This window comes from Scleropages formosus, chromosome 10 (assembly GCF_900964775.1).
Source record: "Scleropages formosus chromosome 10, fSclFor1.1, whole genome shotgun sequence".
In the NCBI taxonomy this organism is placed as follows: Eukaryota; Metazoa; Chordata; class Actinopteri; order Osteoglossiformes; family Osteoglossidae; genus Scleropages; species Scleropages formosus.
In genome coordinates this window covers 4,436,275-4,461,032 of record NC_041815.1, presented here as the reverse complement: position 1 = coordinate 4,461,032, position 24,758 = coordinate 4,436,275, and the positions used below count along the sequence as shown (strand labels likewise).

At 47.8% G+C, this 24,758-nt stretch overlaps 1 protein-coding gene across 1 annotated transcript in view; it reads right to left on the bottom strand.

Annotated features, from left to right (window-relative positions):
* The window catches only part of LOC108941277 (neurobeachin-like), a 227,076-nt gene that overhangs the window by 13,242 nt on the left and 189,076 nt on the right, over positions 1-24,758 (bottom strand). Inside the window, exons 40-42 of the mRNA XM_029255523.1 lie at positions 1,677-1,794; positions 1,475-1,577; positions 136-251 (exon numbers count right to left, since the gene is read on the bottom strand). Of these exons, the coding sequence (XP_029111356.1) occupies positions 136-251; positions 1,475-1,577; positions 1,677-1,794 (337 nt within the window). The remainder of the gene's footprint in view (positions 1-135; positions 252-1,474; positions 1,578-1,676; positions 1,795-24,758) is intronic.

Here is a 24,758-nt window from a genome sequence, read left to right as displayed (position 1 = left end):
AGCGTTCAGGCCGGTGACACTAATAATATGAGAGGAATGATCTTCTGACAAAGTAGGATGTAGCATTTCATGGCAATCCTGTTCTCCTGTGAATGTGGCCCAAGGATAATAACATAGCAGTTGGGGAGCATTCACCTGCAATGGTGTTGAGGAACATGAGGTACTCGAAGTTGGAGATCTCCCTCCTTTGCCAGCGCTGGGTCATATTGAGGATTTGAAGAGCTGCCCGGGGTGTGGCCAAGGAGATTCGCCTGAAAACCACAGGACACACCTAGAGTCAGCCCTTGGGATTGCGCAAAGGTCCACGGCCTGCACACCCAGCTTAAGGTTTGTACGTTCGAGTCCTGGGAAGCGATCTGGTATTGTATCCTTGAGAAAAGCAGAAGACTTGAGATGATAAAAGAGTCATACAGTAAGCTGAAGGAACAGATCATTTAAAATCTCTGTCATCCACATGTAAACCTGCAGAGATGACTGACTGAACTGCTCAGTTTGGCCCAGTAAAAGAAGCTCTTAGCCTCGAAATAGTTTATCAAAAGACGAAAGAAGAGGCCATTTCTAAAATCCATGCCTATCCAGATGGTCTGCTACTTGCTTTAAGGTGAATATAAAGAAAGTGTGGACTTTTTTGAAAGTGAATGTCCACTTTCTGCATTTCATTATGCTGCAGGCTTAACGCCGCCACCATAGAGCATCAGCCACTCTCCCTGAGGCCAGACGCCTGGCAGCAAGTCCTGCTATAGAGTTTTCAAGCAGAGAATGAGAGCGGTTCAGCCAGGTCAATGGCCACTCACTCCAGTGACAAGAGCAGAGGGAGTTCTACTGTCTGTCGGACACAAGGGCAACAGAAACACACAGCACCGCACAGAATACTGCTGGCCGCCGTTTTGGGAGGGGAAAAAAAAAGAAAAAAAAAACGGACACACACACCAAGGAGACAGCAGGAGACATAGTGGATACAGATGTGGCTCTGAAAATCCATTTGCTGCAGGTTTTACTTTCAAAAATGACACTATGAATGTGTCCTTCAGCAAAATTATTTGTGTACCATTAGGGTCCTATGCTTTATAACGTAATGTATGGTAAATAGTTTTGTTCATTACGTACAAGATCCTGTGAGAAAATCACTTAACATTATCACTACTGATGGGGGCGCAATGGGTTTGACCGGGTCTTGCTCTCCAGTGGATCTGGGGTTCGAGTCGTGCTGGGGGTGCCTTGCGACGGACTGGCGTCCCGTCTGGGTGTGTCCCCTCCCCCCTGTGTTGCTGGGTTAGGCTCTGGTTTGCCGTGACCCCGCTTGGGACAAGCGGTTTCAGTCAGGGTGTGTATTACTACTGGGTACCCCAAGTAGGGTACTTTAATGGATGAGACTGGGGTAAGAACCTACAAGCAGGAGGATTTCAGTTGCAGTCCTTGTCCTTAAACACGATGGTACCCACTGTCTTTTTTTTTTTCCCGAAAACCATCTCACCTTGCTTGTGGCAGACCGTAGCTGGTGCCGACCCCTACTCGGGGTAAACCGTATACCACTTTCTTGACTGTGGCTTGGTCGGGGAAGTTGAACATGACCGAAGCTGTGGAGATAAATGACAGGGCACAGTAAGACCGCTGTTACTGGCATAGGGTGTACTCTGATTGCCAGCCAAGTGAGTAAAGTAAGCGAGGGACTTTACTTCGGTTGGCCATGAAGACTTCCAGGCCAGTGTTCTGCAGTAGGTAGCGCCTGGCGAAGACGGCACGGATCTCGCTGAACATCCATTTTCCATGCAGGCCTTCAGTGTATGCCAAGACCTGACACAACGAGCATGACAAGAAAGCAAATGTGTGAGTACACCTCACAGCCATCACGACAAGCACAGAGAAAGGAAAAAAAAAAAAAAAAAAAAGCGTGTTAAAATGACCTGACGGGGCGAGCAGAGAGCGAGAGTAAGAAACTGAAGGACACGAGGATGGAAGAGAGGGAGGAAGGAGAGTTGTGAGGAAGAAACGAAAACACTGAAATACTGTAATTAGGTGGAACTCAAGTGAGGGGGGGAGAAAAAAATTGATAAACGTTACTTTTGATGATTCCAGCAAATGGAGTCTTTAGTGAGGTTTTAGTGTTTGACTCTGTGAAGCAGGTACCCACACAACGGCCCTCACTGCAACACCGCTTACAAGAGCGACCTGTGTGTGTATAGGGTGTGCATGTGCTGCTGGGGTGTGTTTGGGTTGCCAGAGTTCCAACAAGGTAACAATTTTTATTTTGGTCTATTACTAAAAGAAACTTGGTTTTTACCACACAGTTCTTGTCTCGTCAAATACGTTCCCTGTAGGGGCAGCCAACTCCGAGGCCCTCACACGTGCAAACACACACACTGCGGAGGCCAGTCGGGGGGCAACTTTCGAGAGCTCCACCTCCACCGGGTACTGACTGAAGGGCAGCTGAGGGAGACCCGAATGCCTTTCGGTGACACGTGAGAACATTTACCTCCTTCTCGGCCTGATGCAGAGAGAAGCATGCGAGAAAGTCCTTGGGTCACACTCGCACTTTCAAACTCGACGAGGAAGGTGTGATAGACAGTCCCCCCCCTACCCACACCACCCCTTCCCCCAGCTTTCTGCAGGAAACAGGGAAGCAGGGAGTGAGATGTTACTTCGGGGAAGGTCAGGTCCAATGCTAATACTCGTCTGAAGTGGTGACAGCCTGTTGGAGCTCATCGCAGGCTAGGCCGTGCTAATTTCTCCCAGGAATAGCCTCCCCCCATCCCTCTGCTACAGTCGGATCCCTGGAGCTCAATTAAAACTGGATTATGTCGGAACGTTGTATTCATATCCCAGCACAGTTACCTGCACCTCTCCTCTCTGCATGCCCCACCTAGCACCTCAGCATCCCCAGTTCCAGCAGTGTCATGGCGACAGGCAGTGGAACGAGAAGAGGTTAACGTCAGCATCGGGATGGGTCAAAAAGCCAAAGGGCAGGGGGCTTCACATGCTGGAACAAAGGGGCTTCTCGAATATGAATCCATGGTTCTTGAGTCAACATCTACGTTGTTATCCGCATACTCAAAATATGACGTGCGCATTCCAGATTATTATAAGGGCATCAAGTGTAAAAATATGTATTGTTACCTGTGTGAGAGCACAGGAGAACATACACAGGAGATATGCACCTCCATTCAGGGTCACGTTCAGCTACACCGGACGACCAGATTTTTCAAACGGAATAAAGTGGAAGGAAACCGAGCTGAATATCGGATTCTGGTGGGCTCAGTCCGCCGTAACCCACTGTGCGATGGATTCTGTGCCGAAAGCTGTGTTCTCAAAGAGAAATTGGGAAAACTCAAAGACAGCAGAAGACACAGACAATCAGCGCTCAGTATCCATTTATGTGAGATAGAAAAAGGTTGTGATTTTACTATAGTTTGTTTTCAGTTTCCAGGAAATGTCCCGCTGCAGCAACGTTAAGATAAGTACTTTGGTTCAGCAAAAACTCTAACTATATAAATGGGTAAAACAAACAAAAAAAAAAAAGTTATTGTTTTGGCTTGAAGTGTTTTCCAAAAGAGATATTTTTCTGAAATAAATTTGGGTTTACCGGACTGTATAAGAATACGGGGTTCTACGCAGGATCCATGCATTGGACATCAACCTGTAGCCCTCTGGTCATAAGTTCCATTTGGTCAACCACTCTTCTCCCGCTGCCTTTGGATTATTAGCGCATGCATCTCATAACCCATTTTTCTTTTGAACAAATCTATTACTGGCACCAAATATTACAGAATGTTTGACAGGTAATTTAAAACGGCTGTCAAAACAAAAGCGCCAACATAAAAAAAAACTGCTTTGCTCATATTGTCGCCATTACAAGCGATTTTTCCAATTATATCATTCCCATTAGGACTTGTGCTGTAATTTAGGAGGTATATCTACAACTACCTACATCCATTTAGAAAATTAAATACAACCACATGCCGACATTGGTTCCATTGTGCATAAAGAAACATGGATAAGGCTCTGAAGACCTAATGACAGCAGCACTATAATGACTAACATACACGCTTTAATAATCCAGGCAGAAGTTAAACCTCAGAATGGCTATGTGAATATGCATGCTATTCCCTCTCCTCACTCACCTGCCCCTGCTGCAGGATTTTTAAGGTGTGGGGCAAAGCACAGGATTAAAGGCAAATTAAGGACAGAGGAGCAGGAAATGAAGGGGGGGGAAAAAAGCCTAATGTTCGGAGTTCACATCAAAATTTGTCAAAATAACAAAGACGTGGTTTAAACCAACAAACAGGGAACCCTTCCAGATTGGTGAGAAGAGGGTTGACAAAAAAAAAAAAAAAACCATGAGCCTCATTGTTTGAGGCCCAGCTGTAAAAGATGCCGTTTAATGAACCTGTCTGGCGGAGCTATCCCTCGCCTGTCAAGGGTGTCAGCCAGTGACGAGCGCAGGGGACGGCCGCCTCGAGTCACAGACAGGCCTGCCAGCTGGAGGCTTCGGCCCCAATCTAATCACACCACCAGGAAAGGACCAGCGCAGCCCCGCTCTCGGCCTGTCGCGGCTGGGACCGGGGTGGGGTGGGGGGGGGTGGGACCGAGATGGCCAGCAAGCCCAGCCTTTTGTTTCCATTGGAAGGGGCAGCTCCTGCACGGTAATTAAACCTCTGGTGCATGTGCTTCCGTGCAAAATCGGGTCCCTCCCACATGGCCAGAATGTCATGTCACTTTTGGAGGGTGGGGGTCTCTGCCTTCTGTCCTCCCACCCTTCAAGAGCCGAGCGGGCACCGTGGCGTACGGCTAAACTGTGACGGGGCAGCGTCCGATGGGAAAAGCAACTGTCACATGACAAGGACGGCCGGTCACGGGTGAAACTGGTGTATACGTTACGACTCCCCCTAGGCATGTGCGTGTACACACACACACACACACACACAACCGACAGACACAACGGCCATGTCAAAAGCGCTGGTCTTTAAAGCAAAGAAAAACGACACCGTGCTGCGGCCGAAACCTCTTTAATATTCCTCAGGGAGAGGTCCTTGCAGCCCTGTACTGTACTGGGGATAGAGATAGGCCTGCATCAATTTAAAAGACACCATTACTTTCCCTCAGATGCAATTTGCTTCCCATTTGAAGTGAGGACAATCCCTCTTCATGTCAAATTTCCTCAGAAACGGGGCTCTAAGACGATTCCAGCCAAGCCCAAGCTGGCATGACTGATATATTTATATGGGGCTGTTAAACAGTGAGACAACCTGCTACTTCACTACCTCCACTGCGCTCCCCCTAGATTTCACTAATAGCTTTCTGCAGCAAAGCCTCGCTGTGAATAACGCGACAAAAGAGCGCAAACTGTGGCTGCCGTGGGGCTGCGAGGATTTCGAGGCAGCCCACCCTAACTTCCGGAGCGAGGACGGTCCCCTCAGCGGACAGCGCGGAGGGTCTCTCATCCAGAAGACTAAATACTGGACATCAAGAGTACAACGTGTTGTGGTCAAGGGACTGGCTACGCAAGCGGGCCACGAAAGAACGTGGACGTGCTTCAGCTCCTGATGGGAGGCAGGAAGCAGACGTGTTTGTCGGCTGCAAGCGGCGTGCAGTTTAACCGAGCTTACCTGGATACCTGCGCCAAACAGCATCTGGCACCGCAGGGACCTGTATCAGCCGTGCCGGGACACCAGCCCAGTAGCGACCGACGACACGCCGGCCTTTCACTCTTACGTACGGGACAGGACGTTCGATGCAGTCAGCCGAATCTATTGCCAGGGGTGAAGCTGTGGTACCGGGGGGGGGGACTGGCTCATCACATGGGTCCGTGACCATGCAGCACCAAGCTTTTCCCACCAAAACCCAACCTCTGAAATAATACAACAAAGCACTGAAGCACAGCGGCAGGGCTACTTACGAAAAGCCCAATTACTCGGAGCAATAGGCCTTCGTACATTTTCGCAAGTTTTCTCCGACATAAACGGGCACGACCTATAAATCCACACACGAGGCACAAATTCATAGAAAACACTATATTTTTTGTTGAAAGGAATCCAAAAGTGTGTGAAGGATCCATGCCGAGAATTTAAACATTTGAGTTTGGGAGCGGTAATCCCTTAGAGGTTTCTTTCAGACTTTAAAGGGAAAAGTGTTCCTGAATATCAAAGCGCACATTTCATCTGATCCTCTGCGGTGACAAGTGCTGCTGTCGGCTGGGAGGTGGGGGCAGCGGGGTGGGGGAATTAAAAATGCATTCAGATTATTCCGGAGGAGAAAAAAAAAAAAAAAGGCGCCATCCTTCGGTTTCTACGCAATCTCGGCTCTAATAAAGTAGCGGGCCCCCTAATGCAGGTACCGGGGGGTGGGGGGAGCTTTGCATAATCAGTGTCAGAACACATTTGGGCCACAGCCGGAGTGTGGCGGGGATGACACCGCGCGGGCGCTCTGCCGGAGCCCACGCAGCGGATGGATGAATATGCATGACGCGCGCCCGCAGATCCCTGCCTCAAATGTCCAGCCAAGTTTGTCAATAATGTTTATGTCTCGAGAGGCGTTTCAGGCGCATTAACGGGGGGTTCGCGGTCTATAAACACAGAACTGTGGGGGGTTGTGGGTTGAGCGGGGTTGCAGGGATTTCGTTTCCCTTTCTCCAGCGTCTTCCCTTATTGTGGAGGAGACTCTCGCCATTGACGACGGTCATGCTTCGACAGCAAGCTAACTGACGTGGCGAGGCGGAGCGGCAGGAGGGAAAGGGGAGCCGGTGCCCTATTTCGGAATTTAGCTAAAGTTAGCGATAAGAAAGTCTCTAACTCTGCCAATGAAGGACTAACATTGCATCCATTAACATACGATTAGTTCACATAGCCCTTATGTAAAATCCTTAATACAGTATATTGTGGCACACAGCACCATGGGTTTGGATGGGGCGAAGAAGGACGCAGAGGCAGCGTTCATTACGAACAATTTATTCAAACACCAGCACAAGGGAAATGATGCTCTCAGTCCAAGGAGCTCATTCCTCTAGGACCTGCACTTACAGCCAGCCAGCCAACCTAGCACCCTCAGACTCTCCCCAAACACACCGGCGTACACAGCCACCCCATTATTTTCTCCGTAAGTGCCCCCAGTGGTTACACACACATTTAACATTATTTCCCATAATGCAACTATTTACATTAAACCAGTAACGCGGGTCGTTACAATGTTATTCACACACAAGCGCTCAATAATTATGTTCACCTAGCTTAAGGGAGCTGCATTAAAATTACGTGTCACGTTAGCGCAACGTAAGCTCTACGGTCACAAAGAAAATTACTCTGAGAAACTTTTACTGGGCTGAACGTTCCTCTGATTCCTGGCTGTTTCTTGGGGTGCGCGTCCACACTTTGGACCATTTACCCCGGTCACTTGTACATATAAGTACAGTCCCATAAATTCAAGCTACTTAGAAATCAAGTGAATGTCAAAACCTGTGTTCGATACCGTACAGACACACCACTGCTTCTATTTCTACTAAATTATCCACACAATTTGTTGTTTCACACAACACATTTCAGCATAAGACACTGCTCCCTACAATCCTTCACTGGGACAAGCGGTTATCAATAATGGATAAATTCCAACTAAATTATTTTGGCGATTAAATATGTTGTAAGAAGTATAGCACGTTCACTTGGAAATCCAGCAACTAACATATTTCAACATGCGCTGGTAATATATCACAAAGTGTCATCATGGATGAGGAGAAAGTGCAAAACTTTTGATGTAAGCAAGGCCATTGACTGCAGCTCAGTACGACGGCATTCATTTTCAAAATATATTAACCATTATTTAGCCGATGCATTTGTCCAGAACAACTTACAACGTTAGATTTGTACACTGCTTAAAACTATTTGCCCGTTCGTACAGCTAGTAATCTTGGATAAGCGATCAATGGTATTCCAGTGGGAAGGGGATTTGAACCTGGGTCCTTTGAGTCAAAGGTGAAGGTTCTACCTGTTGCCTTCATGTAAGCTTTACTTTCAGAATTACGTAAGAAAGCTACTAAATGTATAGTCAACTTTATTTTTTCAGGTGACACTTAGCATATAAGTCTGTGGCTGCACTAAAGCCATTTCTTTCTGAGGTTCTGTATTGAAGACCAGTTGTGAAAACCTCAGCTTCATACCTACAAACAGTGATTACGGTTTCAGGAAAAAAGAAGATACAAATGCAATGACTGGAAAACGGCATTACTGATAAGGCCGAAAAATATACGCGATCCCTCACTTAATGGTTAATTTGTTCCGAGAAATTACCCCGTTTTTCAAATTTCTGTTGGGAGGGCATCAAACTAATGCCATTTCTAAGAGAAAAAAAAATTGTTTATTGAATGAGAAATGTGTCACCTAAAAGGAATTAGAAAATCAAAATAAAAGGTATTTTTTGTGACAGTGACATTTTACATTATCTGCACTATTTTTTATTAGCTCGCTGTTTGTTATTCTGTTTTCATTCATTCATGTATTACCAGTAATCGTTTGTACAGCGCGTATGTATTTTCACAAGCCATTATGGTGATTTTTCCTTGTACAGAACCGTTTTACATGAGGGATGAGTGTAATTTTATTTTCATATACATTTCACTTCTGTCTCCGTGTAACACTGAAAAATGAAACTGAAAATTGCTCTCTGCTACTAAGATATCCGTAACACGCTCATTCGGTTACATCAAAGTACACACTTTTCGTACAGCCCTACAAAACTTGACGATACGAACAGCCTGATGGGAATCTTTGGGGTCCCTGCGTTCATCATGGAATGAATTAAAATATCGCCAAAAAAAAAAAAAAAAAAAAAAAAAAAAAAAAAAGTAATTTCTGTGATATTTGTACCCCAGCCATACCAGCTAATTTCAGACACAAACTAGATTCTGATACCAGCAGAAGGGTGTACTGCCTTACATTTACATTCATTAATTTCGTAGATGCTTTTCTCTAAAGCAAAGTATATAATACAATGAGTGCAATTACATCAACAGAAAGACTTGGATGCAGATGTGCGATTCTAAAGCACAGTCAATTTGTTACTTTCCACCATACGAACCAATGTACGTCACATAGCTAACTAAAGGTTTATCTGTTATTCAGCAGTTATAATCACAAAGTTATTGAGTTATTTACACGTTAACATGGACTTAAGAGATCATGGGAGAAGTAAGTCCGGAAGAGGTGAGTTTTAATACCCTTAAATGCAAGGGGAGATTCAGCAGTTCTGAGTGAGATGGGGAGGTCGTTCCACCACATCGGAGCCAGAACTGAAAACCTTTGTGTTTTTGCTTTTGGACCTTTTGCGCTTGGGAGCACCAAGCTGGCAGAGATGGAGGAGCATAGCAGTCTTGTTGGGGTGTAGCGAGAGATCGGGTCTTTTAGATATTGGGGAGCAGATCCATTGATGTTTTTGTAGGCCATAACCAGAGTCGGGGCAATTATAGTAAGCCAATGCAGAGAGACGAGGAGGGGAGACAAGTGGGATCGCTTCTGCAGGTCAAACAATTCGCGCAGCAACGCTCTGTATCAACTGCAGAGGTTTGATGGCAGTAGCTGGAAGGCCAGACAAGAGAGGGATGCAGCAGTCCAGGCGGGACATCACCAACCTCAATAAGGATGCCTTCCACCAGTGGCACATACGTAAAAGGCATAAATCATCAATATGCTAAGCCAAGAAGTCAAGTCATATGTTCCGAGATTTGAAGCCACTGAAGACACACAGACACTTTCAGAGAAACACACAAAATAATGGGCGGAATAGGTTGTGGGGGTCTGGCCAGGACACAGGGTGCGTACCCAGAAAAAAGCTTCATTAATAGCTCTTCATGGGGAAGAGCCCGTCGACTGTTGATCTGGCCGAAATGCTCCCGGCTCAGCTAATAAAGCCCACCGCACAGACAAGGGAGAAATACAACCATTTTAAATTCAACATCTTGTGTTTGCAAGGGGTGCCAGTAGGATGGGGTGGAGCGGAGAGGATTGGGTACAGGGGGTGGCCCCCGATGAGCGATGAGCACCGCACTTGTCCCCAATTCATCTCGCCTCTCAGACCTCTGCCTCAGTTCTCCTCTCCGCGCTGTCGCCGTGATGACACCCTCATCCATTATCCCTTTATCCCTGTTATTCACCTGAAATTGCTTGATAATGCGTTACAGATTTGTCTCCCACCCCAGTCGCATAATTTTCGCTGTCGTTAGTGGACTATCATCTCACAAACAATCCCCCCGCACCCAAACCTCTCCGACGGATGGCCTTTGAGGATTATTGCGGGTGACACCTTCCGGGAATCTGGAAAATCTTTTTTTTTGCCGTAGAGGTGGAATTAGCCTGATTTATCTGTCATGGCCAAAAGCACAAGTCATTCTGAGCTAAAGAGAAGGTACAACAGGACCTTATCGGGATGCTGGAATGAGCGCGCGGCAGTTTATGCTAACGAAGCCTTTCCGTTGATGGCTAAACACCTCCCCCGATGTAGGGAGGCTCTGTGGGGGTTTATAGGGAGAGGCGGTAATCTGGGTGTTGAGCGCGGGAGATAATTTGGACTTTATCCCCTTGTAATTATATAGTTTTAAATCTTTTCACCGTTTCTAATCCTGAACTATGCAAAAATGGCTGCGTTGCGTGTGCGCAGCGTTACGCCGTCAGACACCCTACGTCGTCTTTGCGTGGTGCGCGCTCACAATGGAGTGCGGCATTAGGGATGGCATTAGCTACCCCGCGTCTCACCTGCCTGATCAACCTCAGCCAAAGACGGTAACATCACGCACGTCGCAAGCTGCCGTATGTCTCTCTTCCGCAATGAATCTTGGTGACAACATTAAGTAGAGCAATGCTTCATTTCAAAGTATTCTGCGGCGTGAGTACGGAACTTAGTTCGCAATTCTCGTGTTATTCAGCTTTTGGCATTTTCTCTTTCGCTGCTGTTAATGGTGTTTGAATTTACAAACGCCGTCACGAATTCTGCTTCTGCTCAATCTGGGAGCGGAAACAAATCGGAGGGCTTTGGAGCACTTCGTAGCGTTGCGGCGACTACCGGTGCAAGCTTTAATAACAATACTCTGCACACTCTCTCTTAAGCAGTGAATGTTGAGGGTAGGGGGTAAGACAACACGCGGTGCAGTCGCACCCCGAGATATGTCCATTCAAGTTACGAGAACTTGACTTCACCAGGAGTTTTATTTAATGTCCCCTACTTTGGCTTAGAGCACGGTGGGGCGGTGGGTTTGGCCTCTGCCTGCCCTCTGGTGGGTCTGGGGTTCGAGTCCCGCTTGGGGTGCCTTATGACGGCCCGGCGTCCCATCCCGGGTGTGTCCCCTGCCCCTCCAGTCTTAGTCATAATCGTGGCAAACAGGAGCCCAACCCGGCAACATAGGGCATAAGGCTGGAGGGGGAGGGGACACACCCAGGATGGGCATTTAGGAAACCCAAACGTGAAATTTTGTGCGCTTCCTGACTGCTGAGCGGCATAAGGCACTTCCATTTATTCACATACAAGGTGATTCCAAAAAGAACGTAAAACACTTCCACAATATCATGTGAGCACACAGTCCAATTAAACATGCGCATACCGGGTCATACCGCATGTTCATATGACGCTTAGTTAATGAGCAATACATTTTTGAAGGTCTTTGGTTTTTTTTTTTTTTTTTAAATCACAATACATAAGCACATGCTTTTCTCCAAAGCCATGTACAATGATTATTCTGTAGGATTTAGTTGACACCTTTGTCCAAGGTGATTTATAATGCTAAACAGACAGCACTGAGGAAGGACCTGGCAACCCACCTCTGTTCCCTCCCTTGACTTGCCTTGGAAGCCACGCGAGCGGCCGCTATGGGTCGGCTTCGACTCGGCACTTACCGCACCATACCATAGACGGCATTGAACTCCCTACAGCCATTCAACGATGTGTATAGCAGAGCAATGTAACACATACACACACATTCACACACTATGGGCCATTTAGAGTCAGCAGTTGCCCTGCAACACATGTCTTTGGACTGGGTGAGCAAACCCATGTGAACAGTGGGAGATCATGGAAACTCCACCCGGACCGAGCACTGTTTACCTGTTATAATGTCGGTATTAATATCCCCCTTTTGGACTATCCACATAATGGCATCTTGTTCAAAGTGTGAATTCATCTGCGTTCTTTTCATGGATTTCTTTTGTCCCGACTGTTCCGTTTTTTGCGTTAAATGTTCAACTGATACATTAGCACAAGGCATCATACGCATGTATGGTTTTTTCGGTGAAAATTTAAGTGCGTTGTAGATACTAACGACAAAAAAGCTCCCTTATTATGTGGCGTTATGACAACTAATGTTTACTACAGTAACTGTGTTCATTTTGATTGGATTTTAGCATAAATTGGTGTCAGTTCTGAGTTAAATTATAATTTAAAAGGCAAATGTTTAAGTAGTGGTAATTACGTCTGAGTTATGAGAACTTGCCTCAGAAATGGTTTTTCGGGAATTAATTACCTTCAATGGGGGGGGGGGGGGGGGGGTTACCTATACTATATGCCATCTAGTACATTTTGACTATTCGAAATTGAGGCCAACCGGAACGGACTGCGAATGCACTGCAGCCATTCTCACCGTAAGAGATTCTTCTCTGCTGCTCTGGGCAAAGAGCTGGAACAGCAGAAACCGGGATGGATGGGCACAAGGTCTGTGGGCGGCGTGGGGAGCCAGCAAGGCCCCATGCATTCTCCCTTTGTTAGGAAATGAGGGATGTGGACTGTAAGTTGGGATTGCCGCCATCGGGGAATCACTCCACCAGGGCTCTGGCCACAGCCACGCCTGCCAAGTCTGACAGCCACTGACAAGCTGCTCGGCCTGCTGGGATTTGACTAATTACACTGGATTAGAGCATATCAATGCAAGCTGTTTTCCCCCTGGGTCAGCGACCTGCCTACTGTGGCAGTTGTCCCTGTTGTCACAAGTCTGTCAGGATGGAGACCTTATCCCAACACTCAATAAACCAGAAAAAACACCCTCACATCTCTTTTCCGTTTCGTTCCTGTCATTATTGCTATTATTATTATTATTGTTATTATAGTAGTAGTAGCAATAATAATAATAATCAGACATTGAACTGGAAGCGCTCCAGCAGAGTGCAGTTCCCCTACATATGCTTTCGAAATCTGCACGCACCGATCAGGGAGCCATGCCGACAAAGCCCTAATCACACCAAGATGAGCTCCTTCTCCTGTTCCTTGTGGATGTTCTGAAAACCAGCTGAAACAAGCACGTTCATGCGGCCCCACTGCACTCTGGGTATCTACTGACCCCATTTATTCCTCACGGAAAGAACAGATCTGTTTGCTCTGAAATCCGTTAAATATTTCAAATCCAAGATCTAACACGATGGCATTGGAATAAAATTACAGATATGGACACTTTAATTGGTTCTAAAGACCCTTGTATTGGTTTTTTTTTTTTGGTGCGGGAAGGAGAACTGTGTAAGAGACCAAATTAAATATTTAAGAAATTCACACGTATTATTTTTTTCACGCAAACAAGACTTAGAAAACAACTGAAATTTCATTATACCATATTCCCAAAGGAATAACAACGTGATTTGCCACTCGGCTAGTTTCCCCAAACGTAGAAGTGCAAGGAGGGTGCCGTACGCTCGAGCGAGAAGTTGTCATCCTCACTTTGTAACATTAGTACCTTCATGGTACTGGATTTCAAAGCTTTGTTTGTGACTCTCTTATGACAGGCAGATCGAATCAGAAGCGCTTCAAGTAATGTCCTCAAGACCTCGGTGCGTCTCATGCCTAGTTTCTCTTAGCCCACAAGATCTGAGCACGGTGAAAAAGTGGCCCCTTCTTCCAAATGCCAAAGATCATGCTGCTCTAGTAGAGCCGCTGATTCCGGCTACAGTGTCGAGCCCTAACGGTCTAAGCGAAGGCGTCATAATAAGGGAATACCGAAGAGGCTTACGGCCCATTTGGTGAAGCATTCGGCCTGTGGTTCTAAGGGCTGGGAACGATGAAAGGGGGTAAGCCACAAAATGTGCTTCTTGGGATCCGCCGCCCTCATTGTACAGGAGTCACATCAAATTAACACTGAGGGCCATTTGCTGCTTTTCTTCCTGCAGGCTTTTCAGATCGGATTAGGCAATGAAAACTCAGAAATTACCAAAGCACCTATTAAGTGGTCCGCTCCCTCCGAGTCCCCCTCCTCCCCCCAAAATCGCCCTTTGAAACGGTCTGAATGTGTTCTGGCTTTCCGTTAGGGCCACGTCCACATGCCTGACAACGCTCAACAGCTTGTTGCTGAAGAGCTGGGCAGGGCAAACAGCTACCAAAATCGAAAAGTTTCACTTAACACTTTGAGCTTTTGAAACACCTCCCCCCCCCCCCCCCCCCCGGTAAAACTAATGCACAAGATTCGAGACCATAAATCTTGCTCCGTCTACGTGAGCTTCGGCCTCGGTCTTTTCGCCTCTCCACCCTAGAAGAGCGTGCTGTAAAATATGAAAGTCAGCCGACACACGCACGTCAAGGTTTGCTGGAGTGTACCCCCGAGAAAAAAAATGGTCTAGACAAACGGAGGAGGGAGATCACGGGGATGATCAGGCCCCCCATACGTTCAAAGGAACGCTAGGAACGCATGAATCGTAATTGCAGACTTTAACAGCATCCGGGAGGGACTAAGTAGTGTCTCCCACCCAAAAAGGGGGCCATGCGGAGTTAAACGGCCGTCGGACACTCAAAGCTCCCTGCCATGCCAAGGAACCAACAAAGCAGTGGCCAACCACCCTCCAACGCTCCCTCTGTCCACACTTTGATCGGGACAGATGTTCGGAACTCGCTCTGCCTTTAGACACCCAGAAGTCTTGCGCAACACCACCTGAAATTCTCCGGTGGTCGAAACACGGTAAAAAAAAAAAAAAAAAAAAAAAAAAAACAGAGATGGAAATATGTGCAATTCACACATATTTGACACTTGTTACATTCATCTGAGGAACACGTGAACAGATCTTACAAATGTAACGTCCTGTTTATTTCACATCCCGATCGATGGCAGGGCTTGAGATAAGGATTCTGAGATAAACAATAGAAATCTTAACAAGGCAGAAAATTATCTAATCAAAACAGCAGCATCGCGTGTATGCCAGCGCACAAATATGTACGCGTAACCGTTCGCACATTTTTTTTTACTGCATGCTCACGCAGTGAAGCACGCGCGTAGCGCGCATGGAGGACCGTGACAATATTCTGTTAAACGTACAGAGCGGCGAACGGGCCGCTTGGACAGACGAGGCGGCGCGAAAAACAAAGGCGCCGAAAGGAAGGGTGGAGATTTCCGGTCCGCACGTCAGGGTTCGGGAAGCCTCCCAAAATCAGAGCGCGATCAACAACGAAGACGATGCAGGTGAAGGCCTGGGGCTCACCTGAAACTCAGCCATGCCACTTGAAGCGCCAAAGCCTCCCCGAAAACCCTACACACACACACACACGAAAATCGGTCGCTTTCTGCCAGCCCAAGCCCCACTCATTTTCTCTCCTCCCCACCCCTCTGGTGCACCAAACCCCCAGCAAAGCCCCTTAACTTGACCCTTATTAATCTCCTAATTGGATTGTGAGTAGTTGCGGCTCATTCCGCGGAGATTTTCCTTCCCTTTGTTTCTGCCGGCAGCCTCTCGCCCTTTCCAGCTAAAACCGCTGTATCGGCAGGGGGGGGGGGGGACGTTTTTCATGTGAGAAACGGCACAAATCGGGGGAAAACAACATAGTTGCGGAGGAATCCAATAAACAAAAACACAATAATAGATATAAGTGGCCTTTTGTTTTGTGCTGAAGACAGAGGGATTTTAATTTCACAGGGAAAACTCAGCAAGGCTGAACAAAGCAGAGGGCGAGCCATTGTGTGGCTTTTCACTGCCGTGCAAACGTAGCGCCCATTCAGCGCTCAGGAGGCTCCCTGACGTCGCCCTAGAGCCTGCGAGGACTGCTGATGCTCTGAAGGGCGGAGGGTGGACAGGTCACTCTCGGAGGGGGTCTCCTGGCCGATCGGTGCGGGAGAAACCAGCCCACCTACGCCTCCCTCCCCTTCGAAAACGGAGCAGAGGCAGAAATCTCCTCTGACAACGCCATCAATCACGTTAATTACGGAAAACACCACAATAACAACAATTAGGACGATGTCTAATTAAGCAGGGGAAGATGGAGGACGGGGATGCATTCGTAGCAGACAGGTGTACAACAAGCCATAATTATAGAACCTGAAATTAGTTCATCGCCCCAAGGCAAACAGAGGAGGAAAAGACGGAGTGAGATGAAGGGGAGAAGGTGCGAATGAGAGAGAGAGAGAGAGAGAGAGAGAGAGAGAGAGATGGAGGCGCAGGAGCTTCATAGACGACAAAAAAAAAAAAAAAGGTTTCACAAATAAGCAAACAAAAAAAAAAAAATGTCTTGAATGTGCAGATGAGGTAATGGAAGGACAGGAGGCGCCCCCCCCCCCCCCCCCCCATCCGGATCTCCCTCATGCTCCGCACATGAGAAGGGAAACGTGATCAAGGGGAGCAGCGGCAAAGCACGGCAGGCGTCAGGACCCCCCCCCCCCCCGCCCCACCCACCGTCCCCGTCAATCATCCATTACGTGGCGGCGCGGAAGCGTCTCTCCAGCGTCCGACCCACCGTATGACGGCTCCTGTAAACGCCTAATCCCTCCCTTCGTTAGACGGTGTCGACACCAGCGTTCACCCCCCCCCCGCCCCCCCGCACTGCCCAATCCTCCCTCCCCCCCAGTGGATGCCTCCAAGGGCTCTGCCAAAAGAAAGAAAAAACCCAGCAACTGAACAGCGATAAAATGATGCAAGTTGCATCTAGATAAGAAAGCACATTCACGAGGCTCCCAAGGTTTTCTTTCTCCATCTCGTGTGCAAGCATCTTGGCCGCTAGACTTCCAGCTAGAGAACAGACAACGTAAGTAGGCTCACCCCGCCCACATCTCTCCAACTGTAGCTCACCAAGTTATCCCACGATGGCCTGAATGTTGAATTATTGAGGCTGTCGGAAGGAGGAGTTTTAGGGGACCGAGGGCTGCTCCGGAGCAGAAGGGAGCCTAAGGGCAGATATTCATAGCAGCCCTCTTTCATCGGGCTCCTGCAGAGGATGCTAGCAGCCCAGGTAGCTCCTAATGAGCCCGGGCACCAGCTTCTCCAGTGACGTGTGCTGGTTATACTGCTGTACATGTGGAGGGTCTCCAGTGGAATACCTCTTTTTTGGCTTCGCAGATGATATTCAGGTCTCGAGAATACACCTCCGAGGCAGAACGACGACGACGACGACGACATCGCTGCCACCATCATCACCACCACCACCGACACGGAAACGGCCGTAAAAGAATCCCGTGAACTTCTGCGAAACGTTCGGGCTAATCTAACCGAATTCGTTCTTTGCGATGCCCCCCGTTAGAACATTACCTAAGCTTGTTTAACACAGGGTACTGCAAACGGCATAGACTGATATAGCACTAATAGCTTTCCAAGTAACATCGGCGACACAGATTCCATTGTTGCAGCAACGTAGGAGAGCAAGCAAAACTCCCAACTAGGGGGTCCGAAGCTGATGGTGGCCAGAGGCAGCACATCTAAGTGCCACGACCAAACACTCCCAAGGCGTAAGCTCTGCGGAGTGGTTAGGTACAGGTGTAAGAAAGCAGGAGACGCACTACTGTAGCGTCTGTTCCATCAACACGGCCCTCTTCAGACTCCCGCTCACCCTCTAAACCTCTACGACCGCCAGGGGTCTGTTTGGATAAACACACGGGTAGGGGGCTGACAGACACCAGATTCCCACCACTACTGACAAACAGCCTTGATTTAGAGATGCTGCTGAAACCAAGTGCTTGAGGCCTCAGGATTCCCGAACTACCGTACGCACAGAGGTTTAAAGGTTCTACAGAAAACGTTTTTCTCGAGCACCGCCGAAACGCCTTCTTTCGACATGGGGGAGGGGGATCTCTTCAGGGGCACAGAGTGGATGTTCCTAAACTCTGTCAGATGGATTTTTTACGAGAATATTTCAGAACGCGGTTTGACGGACGCTAAAGACCATGTGAAGTAAACGATAGCCAGCTGAAGCCATATGTTGTCTTCTTTCGGCAGGAAGGGAAAAGGAAAGGCAGCAAATCTGATCATGGAGCCCCGAGAGCCCCCGCAGTGCTACCGCTGAGGGGTCACATATGCTCTGTAGACAAAACGCCTCTGCACCCTCCCCTGTCCGAATCGTACTTAGCTCCCCCACTTTCCCAAAATCCCTTTTTCCCTCCCTTTTGGAGGGAAAGAAAGATCGACATGAAACGGCGGCGTGTGAATGTGCCTTCCACGCAGCGGTTCCGAGGGGTGCGGGCGGGCGGGGGGTGAGCAGCGCCGAGGCCCCCGCAAGCAGCGGGCTGCGGCCGTTGCTTTGAACGAGCTGGACGGCCGCCACGGCGAATCGGCCCCGCCCGACTCCACGGGAGGAGGCAGCCGCTAGCACCAGCCCTGCAAGACCGGGGTAAAGGGACACGCACCGGCTGAAGAGAAGCACTCAAACCTCCTGCCTGGAGCCTGCTATAGTCAAGGATAACACACGAGTTTTGCCGCGTGACCCAGCGAAACGTACGAGGCACCGGAGCGACAGCTACCAAACTCGAGCCACGAGGGCTACGCTATAGAAGCGGGGAGGACGAGCCCTCCGCCAGAACAAGGCGGCCTCCTCTGTTTCATTAGCAGACATTATCCGTCAATACGGCGGAGTCCATTCACACGTGTCAGCTGCGCAGGCCCCACAATGGGCCAGCCGCGCTTATGAACTCCCGCCGCCGCCCCCGGAGAGTCCATAAAACGGCCGGCCGAGTGGCCGCCCCCCTTTTTGCACAGACCACCAGATGACACAGATGGGGCGAGACCAAACACAAAAGGCCCTGCCTTTGTACAAAGCAGGACCCCCTTTCAAGAGCCACTCAAGCAACAAATTGGGGAAATCTGGGCAGGCTATACCCAGGCCTTGCTCTTTTATTAGCAGGGGCCAACGTCACCGTAAGTGAAATCAGATTTATGGCTTTTCGCAACAATGCCGCTTTTTGGGAAAACGTAATGAGGCACTTTTTTCTTCTTTCTTTTAAAGAACAAGAAATTTGCATAGAGGGCACGGTTGCCGGCGCAGAAAATGACTCTCGGCGTTTCGCATTCTCACAAGTTCATTCTACAAGACTGACAGATGAGCGTTCTTGGAATAAACCGTGCGTCTTTTCGCGGAGTCGGGAACGATGCATTTAAGCTGTGCCGAAATAAACTATTAATTAGTTGCTTATTTCACGATTTGTGCAATTCCGCACTCCATCTATGAGAGAAAATTGTGCGACATTTTTAGCCAGACCCTAGCAATTATAAATTTAGGCCACGCTGAGATAACTGCGAGCGTTAGTCTTCAAGTCGGGCTTGTTTTGTAATTAACTTGTCTCGTTAAAGCAGGTTTTTAAAGCGGTGTGTTCATACTAAAGCTATATTAAGGGTGCTGTTTTACTTGGTTCTTAAACATTTCATCAACTGGAATGAGACCATGGGCTGTTAAAACAAATAATCCTGTTTTCATAAGTAGAAGAGAATAAAAAGGGAAATAACTTGTGAGAGCAGCTAAACCCCATACATTTCATAACCCTAGTAACCAGAAGTCTAGATTCATGCAATGAATAGTCTTTCACATAGCATTCAACATTGCATTTTTAACAAAAAAAAAAAAATAAATAAAATCTGCAAAAACAGCAATAAAATGAGAACAAAGGCCACATTATCCACAATGAGCAAAATGTTCTCATGGGATGTGACTGTACAGAAATATATGTGAAGGGGGGGGGGGGGGAATTAATTTACAAAAGAATTAATACTCATAATATGAAGTACTATTTGGGTCTGACCTCATTTTATTTTCTTAGAAATTGTAGCAACCGAAATTAAAGAGAGTTGCACATCATCAGTAAAGGTCAATCATTACATGAGTACATCATTGCAAAGAAGGGGTAACATTCAATGTATTGTTTGTTGAGAAAAAAAGAAAATTAAAGAGGTATTTTATAAATAGCATGGAATCAGAGAGCCCCAAAACAAAGCTTCCGCTTCCGAGGCGAGAAAGAGGTATGACCTGTGATCCCTGCGTACTGTGATTTGGCCACTCCTGTGTTCACCTCTGGGTTTGGGAGTGCCAAGTGTGTAGATGGCCCTGTGTGGATGATACCCGTTATGTAGTCCCACCCCAGCCTGGCCCACTCCGCAATCTACATAGAAGAGCATTTGTCATCATTAGCCCCGGCTCTGACAGTCGGCACCCGGCACCTCAGATCTCGAGGACTGGCAATTATGAAGCCTTCATTCTTTATTTGGGTTACATGACCCAGTTTCGTATCGTAGACTTTGCCACCAGCAATTCATTACCGCCCTCATCCTCCCAAAAAAAGGCTCTCCCCTTGTGCCAACCTTTTATTATAATATACCGTATACAGTATATAAAATAAAATTTTGACTTTTCCTTTTTTGCGTTCCCTGCTGTCTAACGAGAGGCATTTAAAGAGAAGGTTTACGTAGCCGCTTGTTCAACACCCAGGGAGCAATGAACACTTTCTGGTTAAGCACCATCAGGTCAGCTGGTAAACGATGACAATTAAGTGACAGACAATTAAGATTAATTGGAGCGACGCTTCAGACCGTATTTCCCGGTTCTCACGACTACAATGAAATATCGACGGTACATTTCCAAGGCGATGAAACACCAAGCAAGCCACAAATATACACCTTGAGCAAAAGAAAAAAGGGGAGGGGGGGAAGCTGTTCATAATGCAGAGTGGGGGCCCTTCAGCTTCTGAAACACTGTGATTTATTCTGTGTGCACTAGCGCTATTGCATTACTCAATTTCCAACTACCAGCAAACGAAACATAACCCTATTCAAAGGTGCCGCGGCGGCGCTTTACGACAAGCGTTTACAAGGCTGGAGGCAGTTATGAACGAGGATTCCGAAAATAATAAACCGGCAGAACAGAATCCCTCTCTCAACTCTGACAAGCACTTTCCCTCAGCGCCGTCGTTTAGGAGATAATGTGGCCTCCTTAACAAAGCGCCAACAAAACACAAGAGGAAAAAAAAAGAGAAAATGCAACAATGGTGCGGCGCAGTGACCTCGCAGCTCCAGTGATGATACGCTCGGAGAAATCTATCACTGTCTGCTCGCGGTAATCCTCCGGCTCTCAGACCGCAAAGCATATTACTGATTTTCTGCATTATTATGTATACCCCATTTTAATAAATAAAACTAAAATGTATTAATGTAAAATCTATGCAAATTCATGCGGTCATTTATCAGAAAAGCTGACAAGCATTCTATATTTTGGTGGGTGGGGGGGGGGGGGTGTGCTAGTGGAGGGTTGGATTTCCCAAAGCGGAGACATTTAATTAATTTCTGTGTTCCTCTCCTCTTCTTTTTTCCTCTCCGGGCTTAAAAAAGGCAAAGCAAAGACAAGTTCAGCACCCCTTCTGACTCCACCCTCCATCTCCTTTGTGTCCCTGACTTTAACCACATATGGCTTCGGCCTGTTCCAGCGATCCTGACAAGACCTGCGAATGCCTCCGGCTACGTTGTCTCCAGCGCGGAGCACCAGGGGAGGGGCGAACACGGGGCACGCACGGCGTGGAAAAATAAAACAAATTAAAAGACGCAATCGTTCCACGGGGGAGACCGGCTAGGGTGGGCGGGAGGTGTTGTGTCACACGGAGACCCCAAACTCCACGAACGCCGGATGCTGACGGTGAGGTCCGAGCGATAAGAACTCAATAAATTTGCAGGCTAATTAATAATCACATCCTGCATTTTAGTTTCCTCTATGCTGGATAATATAAACTGTAGACCCATCTTACGACGTACAGCTCTTGTATTTAATGCCACATTTATTTCCTTCATAATACCGGGCCATGGTTACAGCAATTACAGTTAATACTTCGTAAACATTAATCCTGCTCCTTGTACTCCTTCCAGTACATTTTCTGGTCCAGAAAATCAAAATAAACGTTGAAAAAAAAAAAAAAAACGGGGAATGATTAGCATGAAAAGCTGTATATGTGTGAATAATAATGTGGTGATGGCCTGAATTTGTCAAGAAATAGTGGTTATTATTAAGAGGGACAGAGTGCAAGTTCCATTAGCTCCAATTAACATGTCTTACTGGCTACAGAGGCCTGACATTTCTTAGGATGCTTATTCGGCGCTGTCTGCAGAAGCAGCCGGATGCCGCGGTTCTGGTCCTCGTGGGAGCCGCCGGTCTCTTAGCAGAGCGCAAACAGCCCCGCTCACGTTTCTTCATCTGCACCTCCCGAGGACGTCCTCGCAGCATCAGAGGGGAGTCTCTCCTCACGGGGGAAAACCAGCAAGTTTTGGGCAAGCGGCAGAGGCATCAGGACCGCAGCGATGAAAACCAAGAATTGCAGCATATTACCCGGTAAACTTCGGATAGCAAGAGTAAGGAGGCGGGAAAGAAACTCACAAGCAGGGGAAAAAAAAAAAAAAACACTAAAATCTGAAAGGGTGTACTCTGAACCACCGCTGGAGACTTCAGTCGTTCTAGTGTTCCTTTATGCTTACTGACGAACACATGCCTGCGAGTTCCGCACCCATCCACCAAGCCTTTCCGCCAATGAGAACCCACGAAAACAACTCTGACAACTGGATCAATTAGTCAATTAATCAATGAGTCTCTTTAGGAGTCTCACACACACACAAAAAAAACAGTATTCAGTATCAATGCAGATAAATAAGCAAAGGCCTACACAAACAGGTTAAGACTTAGAACCACAAATGCGATAAAATGAGTCTCCCGTCGGCAGCAACGTGGTAACCGTAAAGCACAATTGCGCGGAATATCAAAATAGCGGAATAATGGGGAGGAAGTATTTGTAGGCAAACCATAAAGGGGGATTATGTCAGCCCTAACTACTGTGTTGCGTGTAGTATCAGCAGCGAGAGAAGAACTGTCGTCCTCCGAGAGCGAAGAAAACAAGGGAGGATGGAGGAGGGACGCAACGGAAGGGGCGGCGCTGGGCAGTCCTCACAAAAAAAAGCTCCATCTCCGCACAGCCATCCAAAGCGAAAGGGAATCTCGGACATGACAACGATCACGCTCGTGATGCGCGCGTTCGGCAGGAGATTCCCGCAGCGGCAACGGCGCTGCATTTCCGGTGAGCGGTGGAGGGGGGTCCTTGGAGCAAGGTGCAAAAGCGTGACGCGAAGATGACGCGAGTCCTGGCGAAGGTCAGGCCGTGGGTACGCGGAAGCTGCGGAGCAGCCGGGGCGGGCCACGTTGGCCGACCGGACCACGCGCTGACGATAACGCGGACCGACGGGTCCCGGCCCCCATCATCGCGTGGGACGAGCGGGAAAGGAGAAGCACGTGCTCGCGGCAGAGCAGAGGGGGTGCTAAATATTTACCTGATATGGGCGTTTGAAAAAGCACGCTCAACACCACAGTGTATCTGGTTCTAATAATCACCGGCACCTGTTTGCTCGGGAGAGACAGACACGGACAGAGAGACGAAGAGCGGAAGAGACAGGGGTCCAGTCCAGTCAGCATGTAAAAGAGGAGGAGACCGACAAGCAGAATTTCGCCTCCACCCTCCAATGCGCGGAGGAACGTTAGCATGCATCGCTCGTTTCGCCCTTCAAACGAGCCCCGGAGTCTCACTTTCGCAGGAGAAGAGAGGCCTCCTCGCTGGCGCTTCCCAGCGTTAAGGGTCCACCTGTCTTTCATCGCAAGGACGCGCAAAACAAATGGTTGCAGGCCGTTCGTAGACCTGAACGTTGCACACGTACGCGCGCGGCGGCGGCGGCGGCATCGCCGTTGCAAAGGCGCCATCGTATTAAGATGACGCATTCCTGCGTCTCGTGGCCAATAAGCCCCAAAATAAGCAATTAGGCAGCCCTTGAATGCAGTCCTTTTCTGAAACAACAAACAAACTGCCCGCCTTTTGGTTGGGAGAAAGATTTTTTTTTTTTTTTTTTTTTTTTTTAAACAGTTGACTGGACTGCATAAAATAGGACAGGGCAGTCATGGGGGACTAATAAGGGGAGTTGCCCAAGGGTGGGTCTGCTCCTCCACACTCACTTCTGTTGCCATATCAACCCTCTCCACTGTGGTCTTCAACACATTCAATCTGACTAGTGTCTCCAACTCAGTGCTCCTCTGGGTATGTTTTTCTTTTTTTTTTTTGGGGGGGGGGTAAAAAAGCTAAATATATTGTGTGTTTGTTGTGCTGAAAGTAAATTGTATGACTGTAAAAGTATTTCACATGACACATGATAATGTCGGGAGAGGTTTTCAGTTGGAGTCAGGGAGGGTTCGGCGACGGTAATCAATGGTAATCAGGCTTATAACCCGTGAGCCACAAAATACACTTCCACTTGGGGTGTGTTGGTCCGTTTCCGTCGCAGCATGACTAATTACTAGCACGCACACACACACACACACACACACACACACACACACATGCAGTCAGTACACAATGCTGAGGGACAATGTTGCCTTCAAGTGCTGATGCACATCTCCTTCCATTTCATTAAAAATTATTTCATATTTTCATTAGATATCCAGTATGGCACCACCGATTTTTGTTTTTTTTTTTTTTGTGTTGCTGATGTGAAGAGACTCTAAAGAGGAAATTATCACGGACAGAAGGGAACTAGAGATGAGAGAGAGGCACCAAAGAGTATCAC